The sequence below is a fragment of the Myotis lucifugus genome, unplaced genomic scaffold, assembly GCF_000147115.1.
Source record: "Myotis lucifugus unplaced genomic scaffold, Myoluc2.0 scaffold_5, whole genome shotgun sequence".
NCBI classification, from domain to species: domain Eukaryota; kingdom Metazoa; phylum Chordata; class Mammalia; order Chiroptera; family Vespertilionidae; genus Myotis; species Myotis lucifugus.
In genome coordinates this window covers 11,870,708-11,883,357 of record NW_005871053.1, presented here as the reverse complement: position 1 = coordinate 11,883,357, position 12,650 = coordinate 11,870,708, and the positions used below count along the sequence as shown (strand labels likewise).

The 12,650-nt window shown below is 37.2% G+C and overlaps 1 protein-coding gene across 1 annotated transcript in view; it reads right to left on the bottom strand.

Annotated features, from left to right (window-relative positions):
* Window positions 1-1,625: 1,625 nt before the first annotated feature.
* FASTKD1 (FAST kinase domains 1) overlaps window positions 1,626-12,650 on the bottom strand; it is a 44,424-nt gene continuing 33,399 nt past the window's right edge. The window contains exons 9-15 of the mRNA XM_023743522.1: window positions 11,154-11,268; window positions 6,402-6,530; window positions 4,695-4,826; window positions 4,220-4,333; window positions 3,474-3,612; window positions 2,522-2,636; window positions 1,626-1,801 (exon numbers count right to left, since the gene is read on the bottom strand). Of these exons, the coding sequence (XP_023599290.1) occupies window positions 1,706-1,801; window positions 2,522-2,636; window positions 3,474-3,612; window positions 4,220-4,333; window positions 4,695-4,826; window positions 6,402-6,530; window positions 11,154-11,268 (840 nt within the window). The 3' untranslated portion in view covers window positions 1,626-1,705. The remainder of the gene's footprint in view (window positions 1,802-2,521; window positions 2,637-3,473; window positions 3,613-4,219; window positions 4,334-4,694; window positions 4,827-6,401; window positions 6,531-11,153; window positions 11,269-12,650) is intronic.

The following is a 12,650-nucleotide window of genomic DNA, read 5'->3' as shown; positions in this document are numbered from 1 at the left end:
CTCCACTTAGATATTTAAATGGCATCACAAACTCAACATGTCTAAAACAAACTCGTGATCCTTACCCCCACCACCACTTCCCACCTTCCGCTTCCCCTGGACTTCCCCATATCAATCAATGGCATTGACATCTTTTCAGTTGCTCAGGACAAAAACAGAATTGTCCTTAACTCCTCTCTTTTTTTCATACTTTGTACCCAATCTTTGAGCAAATTCTGTTGCCTCTGCCTTCAAATACATTAAAAAATCTGACCACTTCTCATTACCTCCAAGCCTCCATTCACCTCTTGTCTGGATTACTGCAATGATCTTCTAATGGATTTTTGCCCCACTGCAGTCTTTTCTCATATCAACAGAGTAGTCAAAGTGATCCAGTTAGAATATGAGTACTTCATTTCTTTGCTAGAAACTCTCCAACGGCCTCTCATCTCACTCAGAATAGCCATGAGATCATATATATTTGACACTGTTATCTACCTTTCCTCTTATACTGCCAACCCATTTGTTCTGCTCTAGCCACAGTCGATTCCTTGTTATTTTCAAACATAGCAGGCATATTCCTACCTCAGGATCTTTGCACCTACTCATCTCTTTGCCTAAAGTACTCTACCCTGAGTCAGCCTCACCTCCTTAAGTCTTTACTCAAATGATAACCTCATCTTTCCCAGTTCACCCTATTGAAAATCACACCCACCCATAATGTTCCATAGATATTCCCTCAGCAGTGGTTTCGTCGTCAGGCGGGGATATGATGGGGATTCATGATATTTTTTTTTACTTTCATCCTCCACCCCACCAACCGAACATATATATATATATATACGTGCGCGGGCTGAGTGTGTGTGTGTATATGTGTATGTGTGTGTGAGTGTGTATATATATATACCCAGGGAGCCCAGCACACGGCGCCACCCACTCTCCGGTCCAGCCCTGCCTCCCTCTCCGGCCCTTGAAGCAGCTGTGGCTGCTGCTGATCAGGCCCTCCCCCAGCACAGGCGCCCGAAGGCCCCTGCGCCCCACCCCCAATGCTGTGCACACAACCTGCTGTCTGGTCAACCTGTTACGGCATCCCGGTTAATTAGCATATTTCTCTATTTTTTAATATATATTTTTAATATATATATACACACACACACACATATATATATATATATTTTTCCCAGAAAGGAAGGGAAAAGGGAGAGAGATAAAAGCATCAATGATTAGAATCATTGATCAGCTGCCTCCTGCACGCCCCCTACTGGGGATTGAGCCTGTAACCCGGGCATGTGACCTTGACCAGAATCAAACCTGGGACCCTTCAGTCCACAGGCCGACGTTCTATCCACAGAGCCAAACCAGCTAGGGCTAAGGCATATTTTATTCATTTACTTTGTTTGACTCCACTCCTGAAGATACAGTGTACTCACTGCTGTATTCTCAATATCAAAAACAGTTCCTGACACATAGCATGTACTCAAAGATGAATTGTAAACTATTTAAGTTTCTTAAAAGCTACATGTCTTTTATATTAAGAATGTTAAACAATTTCCCAACAGACAGTGGAGAGGATATTCTATTGTAAAATGTCTGTTTATTTTAATATGGATTCAATTGACCTTAAAACCAGTCAATTCTATACATTATTTAACTGAGTCAGACCACTTAATTAAAATAAGTTCATATGTAACACACTATGGTAACTAATTTTAAATAAAAACTACTATCATGATTTGCCATCTCCAAATATACGTTCTCTTAGGTAGTCCATTCGAGCATCCTTTGTTGACAGTGCCATAGAGTTCCATTCTAAATGAGGGATCTGTGAAAAAATAAGTAATGCAGATTGAGTGGATTTTAAGGCAACAACAAAAAACATCAGGGAAGACTTCTAAGCACTACTGAGCACAGCTGTGGAAACCCTATGAAGTTAGTGTACATAAGTATAGCCTTTGAACCCGTTTTGGAAGCCAAGTGGGTCCTTCTTCCTGGCGGCCCAGAAGACCTTTTTCTGCCTCACAGCTCTTTTCATCCTCCTGTTCCTTTAATACCAACAATGGACAGTTTTTTCTAGGCACCTTCCAACATTCATACTCTAGCCTTTTTCTCTTACAACTCTATCCATTTGGTAAGATAAATGAAGACAAATCAACAGTCTTCTAGGTACAAGTAATGATTTTTATTTACTACTAGGGGCCCGATGCACAAAATTCATGCAAGGGGCTTGGCCCCCGCCACCGCGGCAGCTGCCTCTGCTGCGGCTTCATCTGGACAGTCGTCTGAAAGGTCATCTGGTCTAATTAGCATATTATGCTTTTATGATTATAGATTCTTCCAAAAAATGGAGGATATTTTGTTTCAGATATTTTAATACAACTTTTTTAAATATTAAAAAGATGTAATTCTAGAACTTCAACATTAAAAGGAAACACATGTACATTTTTCTGTCTAAACAACTGTCTAAATGAAGCATTTTTTCATTAAGATATAATTCACATACCGTAGGTTTTTTAAGACGATGATTTACATGAGTATCTCATACCTGAATTACACGATAGCCCAAAATCTCCAAATGTCGTTTTTTCATAGCAGATTTTCCTTTTAAATGAGGAATGTTTCTACAAAAAGCTCTTATATCCAAAAATTCCAAAGCAATTCTATATAAGATAAAAATAAATATTTGCTCTAAAATCAAAATGAATAATTATAAGCCTTTCAGGAAAAGGTTGTATTTTATAAACTAACAAAAAACCAAATGAATACAAATGAGTATACCAAGTTATCATCTGTCTAAATTATTAATGACAATTAAACCTATTTCTTAGAATTATGGCAATTATACTAAATATCTCCATGCTTTCACCCATTTGTTTCTCTATCCAATATATATTTCTTTTTTCTTTTTTTTAAAAATATATTTTATTGATTCTTTACAGATAGGAAGGGAGAGGGATAGAGAGTTAGGAAGATCGATGAGAGAGAAACATTGATCAGCTGCCTCCTGCACACTCCCCACTGGGTATGTGCCCGCAACCAAGGTACATGCCCTTGACCGGAATCGAACCTGGGACCCCTGAGTCCGCAGGCCGACGCTCCATCCACTGAGCCAAACCGGTTAGGGCTCCAATATATATTTCTTATGAACCTACCATATGTAAGGAAGGCACTGTGAGATGCAAAGATCATATGACATAGCTTTAGTAAGAAATGGTGGAGGGCTATCAGAAAAGCAGAAAGGTATGGAGGCTCCAAAGAAGATGCTATTTGCTTCTGCTGAAGTCAACTAGGAGATTAGCACGTTACGCTAGGCTTTGGACAATGAAGGATGGACACTAAAGCAGAAAGCACAGTAAAAGCAAAGGTATAGAGGTAGAATGCATGAGATGGATGAGAAGCAGATTCTGCTACTCCATAAATCCTTGATAAATGAGTTCATTAGATTATGCCAAATATAACATTTAGATGACAAAATCTGAAACTAAAAAATAAGTTACCTTTCAGCTCCTGGTGGCAGTCTCGATCCAACTATTTGGGTATTTGATTCCCAGTGCATTTCTGGCAGTTTTCCCAAAGTTATATTATGGCTTCCATAAGGAAGAGGTTTTTTTCTTTTATCCAAGATACACTCAAAATCTATAAGCAAGTACAAGAATCAACAGTATGAATTATCCGACTGATTTTATAAGATCTGGTGCAAAATCAATCAATACAAATCAACCAGCAAGTATTATTAATCCATAACTAGTATTTAGCATGGGCTATATTTAAGCACTAGACTAGGCCAAATCACATTAAAGAGGTTTTTTTTAATCCCCTTAATTCTGTTGGTCACATTTGGAGGGAGCTAAGCCAGCTCATCTGAAAACTAGTAAAGATTCAAGTATGTATCATGTCTTTCCTCTATGAAGTGTACATAAGCATAAATAGTTGACATTGAAAGCTTTTAAACAAATCCCAGCCAATAAATTCAGAAGGAATGATAGATGTAGAATATCACTCCCCCCCCCCCCCCGCTCCAATGAATGACGGATTTAGGCAATGATATTTTTTTAATTTTTTTTTTGTTAATCCTCACCTGAGGATATTTTTTCCCATTGATTTTTAGATAGTGGAAGGCAGAGAGGGAGATAGAGAGGAAAAAAAAACACACATCAATATGAGAAATTTTCAAGATAACTTAAAAAAAATGCAAAAAAGCTTCTCTTTAAAATTCCAGTTGATGAGATGATTAAAGACTTACCTATTGGGTGGTAATAAGGTGTAAGAACGGAGGCTTTTACACAATTGATTCCTCCTAATAGCTCTGCTAACATTTTATAAATCTGCTGCTGTGCTCCATTCAGGCTGCCAATATCTTTATAAAAATAAAAAGAATTACTTCACTTAAAATAATCAGTTTTTGAATGAAAACCATCCAATTCTATAAACTGAAACATAAAGATTTATATTTCCAACAAGGGCTTCAATGTAATATTATATGCAATGACACTAGATTCAGTATAACACAAGTTCTTTGCTCTCTACCAAAAGGGTTTTAGTGTCATAAATATTAAGAAATTCTTATAACACAAATCTCACCTACAAAAAGGTCCCATTAAACAGGTCATGGCACTGTTGGAAACTCTGGTGTCATGGTTAGGTCTAAAAATAATAACAATGTACTATCTAATAATTTAGAGTTAAACTTCACTTTCTTACCCAAAGAAAACTCAAACCTTTATTATAAAGTTGCTGACAGAAGCGGTCATGAAACCATGGAATCTGATACTCAGGGCATTCCAAGCAGACTGCTCTATTTAATTCCATAAGACGAAATTGGACCTTCCTATTTAGAGTTGAATATAAAACTGAAATAAAAAAATATATTAATGGATTTTGATAGCTTGAACCTAGCAAAGACAATCCATTTTTCACATTCATTTATCCTCACTATTGGTTGATACTTTTATTCTGATAAAATCATTTCAGTTGCACACACATGCTTTATGTTTTTAACTTACTACATTCAGTGGCATGATTAGAACCAACTCCTATGTTATTTCTACTAATTAGTAATGTTAAATCTATATTTTTAAAAATACTACCAAAGAATTTTCATTGGCCTATTATTCTGCATTTAGGACTCTATCCACAGGAAACAAAAATGAGGACAATGATTCATATATAACAATCATTATTTATAACAACTTCTAAGATAAATAAACTTCATTACATCTATATAATGGCAGATTATTTAGACACTAAAAAAATCATGACATATCATGCTAAGTGAAATAAGCAGCCAGAGAAAGACAAGGAGCACATGATCGCACTCTGTGTGGAATCTAAGTAACAAAATAAACTGATGAATGGAGTGGATCCAGAGACATGGAATCCTGGAACAGAGTGGGGAATCTCAGAGGGAAGGCGGGAGGTAATCAACCAAAGACCTTGTATGCATATATGCATAACCATGGACACAGACAGCGTGCTGAAGGCCTGGGGCAGGGGTGAGTTGGAGGGTGTCAATGGAGGAAACAAGAGGACATATGTAATACTTTCAACAATAAAGAATTATTTTTTTAAAATCATGATATCAAAAGATATTTAATAGCATGAAAAATCATTCAAAATAACAGTTCAACGACTAAAGGCAACATATAAAAGTGAATACATAAATAATCCAAATTTTGTTTTAACACATTGTATGCGGGAAACGTATTTATACGTTTTACGTTGACTGTAAGAAGTAGAGCCACCTGTTAGCGTGCGATAAAAACACCCGCAAACAATGTATTAAAATATGTATCTTCTATATATATAAAAGCTTAAGCGACCGAACGACCGAACAACCGAATGATCAGTTGACTGGTTGCTATGCCGCGCACTGACCTCCAGGTAGCAGACGCTCAATGCAGGAGCTACCCCCTGGTGGTCAGTGCGCTCACACAGCCAACCTCCAGCAGCCAGCTAACCTCCCGAGGTCCCTCCCCCAGCTGGCTAACCTCCTTTGGTCCCTCCCGCAGGCTGGCTGAACCTCCTGCGGTCCCTCCCTCCAGCAGACCAGCCCCATCAGCCCAGATCGGGCAGCTGGCCAACCTCCCATGGCCCCGATCGCTTGCCAGGCCGAGGGACCCCACCTGTGCATGAATTCATACACCGGGCCTCTAGTAGATATATAAACATATACAAAAGAGCAGGAGAGAGAGATAGAAAAAAAAAGAAACACTCCAAAACATTAAAAGTAGTAGTTTCACTTGGTGGTAAGATTGAGTAATCTTTTACTTTTTGTTTTATATTTTCTGTGTTTTCCAAATCTTCTACAATAAGCAGGAAATACTTCTATAAGCAAACAAAAAATTAACATTTAAGTGCTTTGGTATAGGTAGAGCTGAAACTTGGATATAATGTACAAATGATAACAATAAAATGTAGATACATACTTTCAAGTTGAGAATCCAATCTGCTTAAAAATTTGATGTTAAAAATTGTCTTTAGCAGATCTTCTGGAAAATATTCAAGTGTGGCCAAAAAGAAACCAAGAAACACTATCCTGAGAGGGTCCAATAGACCTAGAACAAAATTAAGATTTTTAAAAAATTATTACAGCCACCTCACATATACATAAGCACACACTTTATTCAGATAAAACCAGGTTTTTAAGAAATGATACAAACACATCCTTGCCCAAAATAATCTATATTGCCAGTAGTTAAGTAGTTGCCTTTGGGTGGGGGTAGAATAGAAAAGGGGAAAAGAAAGAAGGGTACTGTAGTAATATTGTTTCTTGATCTGTGTACTGATTCCATGGGTGACTCAATTTGTATAAATTCATACTATATGCTTCTTTATTATTATTATCCTTTCATTAAACGTTTTTAATTGCCTTGAAAAGAAAAAGAATTCAAAACTAAAGGTCAATAGTGTACAGAAAACTAATTGATCCCAATCTCTATATACTGATGATCTATAATAATAAAAGTAATATTCCAATTAGACCAGATGTCCTTCCGGACGAAGCCCAGGCTATGAGGGAAGCCCAGGTCCCGGGTGCTGGAGGGAAGCCCAGGTCCCAGGTGCCAGAGGGAAGCCAGAGGGAAGCCAGTGCCGGCAGTCAGGGGAAGGAAGGCGAATTTCGTGCATCAGGCCTCTAGTAATATAATAGTGCTCAGAATTGTTAGGTATCACTGTAAGCACTTTACAAATATTAACTCATTTAAATCTCACTTCAGTATGCAGCAGAAACGGTTACTATTTCCACTTTATAAATGAATGTACAGAAATACAGAGAAGTTAAATGACTTGCTCAAAGTCACACAGCTAGCAAGTGGAGGGTGAGATTTAACCTGGAGAGTCCAGCCTGGAGCCTGGACCACTACCCTGTGCTACTCTGTAGGGATCTCAGATTTCTAGGCTGAGTGCAAACATGCAAAAAGCTCAGATCTCACCTAGCACCTCCTCCCTTACCTGTCACCCAGCAGCATGGCACATATCCCAGAGTGTAAGGCTTGAGGTAATTTAGCTGAATTGCCTCATCCAAGAGACATTACTGATGAGAAGCAAGGAGTCATCCAAAATGCCCTACTACAACAGTATTTTTACAAAGTACAAAAAGAATGAAATATTTTTTTATTTTTTGCTGAGTTTATTTTAATAAAGCAAGATCAAGATAAATGAGGCATTTACCGATCTGTCAAAACTAACATTTATTCAAAATAAAGAGAATTATTACTCCATTAGTTATTTTAAATTATAAAGGTCTCCAAAACTTTTCATTCTCAGAAAGTCTTTTAAAAAATCAAAGCTGTACTTCTCAACCTTTCTTCTCTTATACCCTTAATTTAAAAAGAAATTCTATTATCTAAGCCTCTACTTAGAGAATATGAGAAGAGATGTATTTTCATTTCCTTCTGAAACATGACTGAACAACCAGGAGAGCATATTCTAAGTCTCAGTTTCAAGTCTCATCTTTCTACATATACTTGTGCTACTAAAAATGTTATATACACTCATTCATATATAAACATACACAAAACACAGTCCCATTTTACTTGTCTATTAGCAGACACAATAGTGTCAGACATAGTTAGACACTATATGACCTATAAATCCCACAAAAATGTAGTAAAGTCTATGAGCATGATACTGATAAATTAATGTATACTGGTCTCACAGCAGCTTAACTATTAAAATTGATAGAAAGAATCAGATATTATGTGTCTCCAGATGTGATACAAACATCAGGTACACAGCAATACATACAAGGCATGTTTGCTAAAAATATTTAATCTGAATCTAATCAAGCATCTATTCCTAATTTCTATATTACTAGAAATACTGCAGATAAAGGAGCACGGTTTTAACAAAAAGCAATCAGATAAATCAATCTGAACATTCAACAATAAATGACCAATCTCTTAAAAAAATAATAATGCCAAGGGGAAAAAAGATAGGGAGAAAGTGACATAACAACTCAATATTGGTTGCTTTTCGCAAGAATCAAGTCAAAGATTTGAAATGCGAAGAAGCAAAAAACACCCAACTGGAAAAGCAAAATGAAAAAAGAATCCGAAAATACGAAGATAGTGTAAGGAGCCTCTGGGACAGCTTCAAGCATACAAACATCAGAATTATAGGGGTGCCAGAAGATGAGAGACAGCAAGATATTGAAAACCTATTTGAAGAAATAATGGCAGAGAACTTCCCCCACCTGGTGAAAGAAATGGACTTACAGGTCCAAGAAGCGCAGAGAACCCCAAACAAAAGGAATCCAAAGAGGACCACACCAAGACATATCATAATTAAAATGCCAAGAGCAAAAGACAAAGAGAGAATCTTAAAAGCAGCAAGAGAAAGAGACTCAATTACCTACAAGGGAATACCCATACGACTGTCAGCTGATTTCTCAACAGAAACTTTGCAGGCCAGAAGGGAATGGCAAGAAATATTCAAAGTGATGAATACCAAGAACCTACAACCAAGATTACTTTATCCAGCAAAGCTATCATTCAGAATTGAAGGTCAGATAAAGAGCTTCACAGATAAGGAAAAGCTAAAGGAGTTCATCACCACTAAACCAGTATTATACGAAATGCTGAACGGTATCCTTTAAGAAGAGGAAGAAGAAAAAGGTAAAGATACAAATTGTGAACAACAAACATGCATCTATCAACAAGTGAATCTAAGAATCAAGTGAATAAATAATCTGATGTACAGAATGAACTGGTGATTATAATGAATCAGGGACATAGAAAGGGAATGGACTGACTATTCTTGGGGGGGGGGGGAAGGGGTGTGGGAGATGTGGGAAGAGACTGGACAAAAATCATGGATGAGGACAGTGGGTGGTGAGTGAGGGCGGAGGGTGGGGCGGGAACTGAGAGGAGGGGAGTTATGGGGGGGAAAAAGAGGAACAAATGTAATAATCTGAACAATAAAGATTTAATTAAAAAATATATTGGTTGCTTTTTTAAAAAGTCATAAAAGACAATTTGGTGAGATTTGGGAAAATTTGATTATGGTATAGGTGGTACTTGTTAACTTTTTTTTTAAGCGTGATACTGAATGTCCTTATAACCTCAAGTATTTAGAGCTGACTCAGTGGTTGTGCATCGACCCATGAACCAAGAGGTCGCTGGTTTGATTCCCGGTCAGGGCACATGCCCAGGTTTTGAACTTGATCCCCAGTAGGGGAAATGCAGGAGGCAGCAGATCCATGATGTTTCTCTTTCATCAATGTTTCTATCTCTCTATCCCTCTCCCTTCCTCTCTATCTAAAAAACATTAAAAAAAAAAACCATAAAAAAAATAACCCACAAATACGCCCTAGCCAGTTTGGCTCAATGGATAGAGTGTTGGCCTGCAGACTGAGGGGTGCTGGGTTCGGTTCTGGTCAAGGGCATATGCCCAGGTTGTGGGTTCGATCCCCAGTGGGGGGGTGTGCAGGAGGCAGCTGATCAATGATTCCCTCTCATCATTGATGTTTCTCTCTCTCCCTCTCCCTTCCTCTCCGAAATCAATAAAAATCTATATACATAAAAGCCTAAGCGACCATCCAACCATTCAACCGATAGCTATGACGTGCACTGACCACCAAGGGGCAGACACTCAATGCACAGGCATGGAAACATGGAACAGACTAATGAATCTCTGAGGGAAGGGGGGAAGGGGAAGGGTTGAAAGAGATTAACCAAAGATCTTATATGCATACTAGAGGCCCAGTGCATGGATTTGTGTACCGGTGGGGGTCCCTTAGCCTGGCCTGCAGGGATCAGGCTGAAACTGGCAGTCCGACATCCCCCCCCAAGGGGTCCCAGATTGTGAGAGGGTGCAGGCCTGGCCAAGGAACCCCACCAGTGCATGAATCTGTGCACTGGGCCTCTAGTATATCTATAAAACAACAACAAAAAATAGTTTATCAGACATAGATGAGTATGTACACACACACACACATATAGCAAATGTGGTAATAAATTAATCATTATTCAAAAGCTAGATTGTGGGTATACAGTATAGAGATGTTTGTTATAGTCTTTCAATTTTTCTGTACATTTGAAAGCTATGATAAGAGAAGAGAATATTAGAAAGAAAAAAAAAAACCTTTCTCCCAAATCAATCTCAAGCAAAATATAAAACCAAAGCAAAACCAAAAACCCAGAGAATATTCTAGACTCTAAGAGATCAGCCACACAATGAGTGAACCTTGAATGGATCTAGGGTAAACAACCACAGTATTTTGTATTTTGGGAATAATAAAGGTGATTTACACATGAACTGTGTATTATATAGTAGGAGACTATTGATTTTCTCAGTTATGATAACAGAATTGTGGAGATATAGAAGATGTTCATTATTTTTAGGAAGGTGCATGCCTGAGTAATTAGAGATGAAGGGTCACAATGCCTACAAATTACTTTTAAATGGCTCAGAAAAAAATAAGAGCAAGAAAGACAAACAGTAAAGCAAATATGATAAAATGTTAATGATTAGTGAATCTACCCTATGAGTATATAGTTGTTCCTTGTTCATTCTCTCAATTTTATCCATACGTTTGACATTTCATAATAAAGTTTCAAAATTGGATATAAACTTTTTTATAGAACTCACAGCTACTATGGTTATCCTTTAAATGAGAAACATCAGCATTAGTATCCTCCCACCTATTCATTCAATTTAGTGCCAAATAATATACCTACTTAAGTAAGAATTAAGGTGTTGAATACAAGTTCCAAAAAATTCATCCCTTTGAGGTGGATCATAGTTCAAGGTGCTGAATGGGAGAATAATAGCAAAGATTGCAAAAGGATGGATCTGTATAAACAGAACAAAAACGTTTAACTTCAGTAAAACAAAATTTTAACCTAATTATTTTGGATAGAAGTCATTTTCTAACGTGCCTATAGTTAAATGATACACGCATTACTCTATTTAATTTTTCTACCCCGCTATAATCTATTTAACCCCACTAATTTCTAGTAACTCTAAAGAAAATCAGATAATGTACGAATTAATCTTGTTAGATGTAAAATCCTATTCCAGAAATTCACTAGTCATTAAAATGAATTGGAAGCCCAGGCAGTATAGCTCAGCAGTTGAGGTCACCGGTTCGATTCCTAGGCAGGGACAAGCCCCCTTGCTGGCTCAATCCCCGGAAGGGGTGCATGCAGGAGGCAGCCAATTGATGTTGTTCCTCTCCCATTGATGTTTCTACCTCTCTACCCCTCTCCCTCCCTCTCTCTCTATAAAAATCAATGAAAAAATATTTTTAAAAATGAATAGGAAGTGTCACTAATTTATATAATTTATATGATATCAGTGCATTTTGTACTCATAATGTAATTAAAGGGGTTTCTTAGTTTAAAATAATCATAATTTATTTTTCTTTCATTCACTATTTTTCACTATTCACTCACTCATCCAATACTACCAAGAAATATGCTAAACAGGTAAGACAGACTTTTATTTTCATTTGTGAGAATACGAAGTAAAAATCTTATAAAAACAATAACCCAAAAAGCAGCATTTCATAAGTAAGTTCCAGAAATGAATTTGTAAGAAAACACACTGATAATTTAAGAATACAGCAGACCTGCCCTGGCCAGGTAGCTCAGTTGATTAAAGCATTGTGCCGATACACCAAGGTTGCAGGTTCAATCTCCATTTAGGGCAAATACAAGAAGCAAGCAATGAATGCATAAATAAGTGGAATAATAAATCAATGTTTCTGTTTCTCTCTCTTCCTCTCTCTAAAAATCAAGAAATTTTAAAAAATACAGTAGACCCTAAACAATATGGGTTTGAACTACATGGATCCACTTATATGCAGATTTTTTCAATAAATATTGTAAATGTATTTTCTTTTTTACAAAAATGTTTTATTGATTTCAGAGAGGAAGGGTGAGGGAGAGAGAGATAGTAATATCAATGATGAGAGAGAATTATTGAACAGCTGCCTCCTGCAAACTCCCTACTGGGGATGGAGCCTGCAACCCAGGCATGTGCCCTGACAAGGAATTAACTGGTGACCTCTTGGTCATGGGTCAATGTTCAACCACTGAACCACACTGGCTGAGCTGATCTTAGTAACATCCTCTAGCTCTAGCTTAGTTTACTATATTAAATAGGATAGAGTACATATAAGATAGAAAATATTTTAATGATTGCATAAAAAAATGGTTTCCAAATCTATGTTT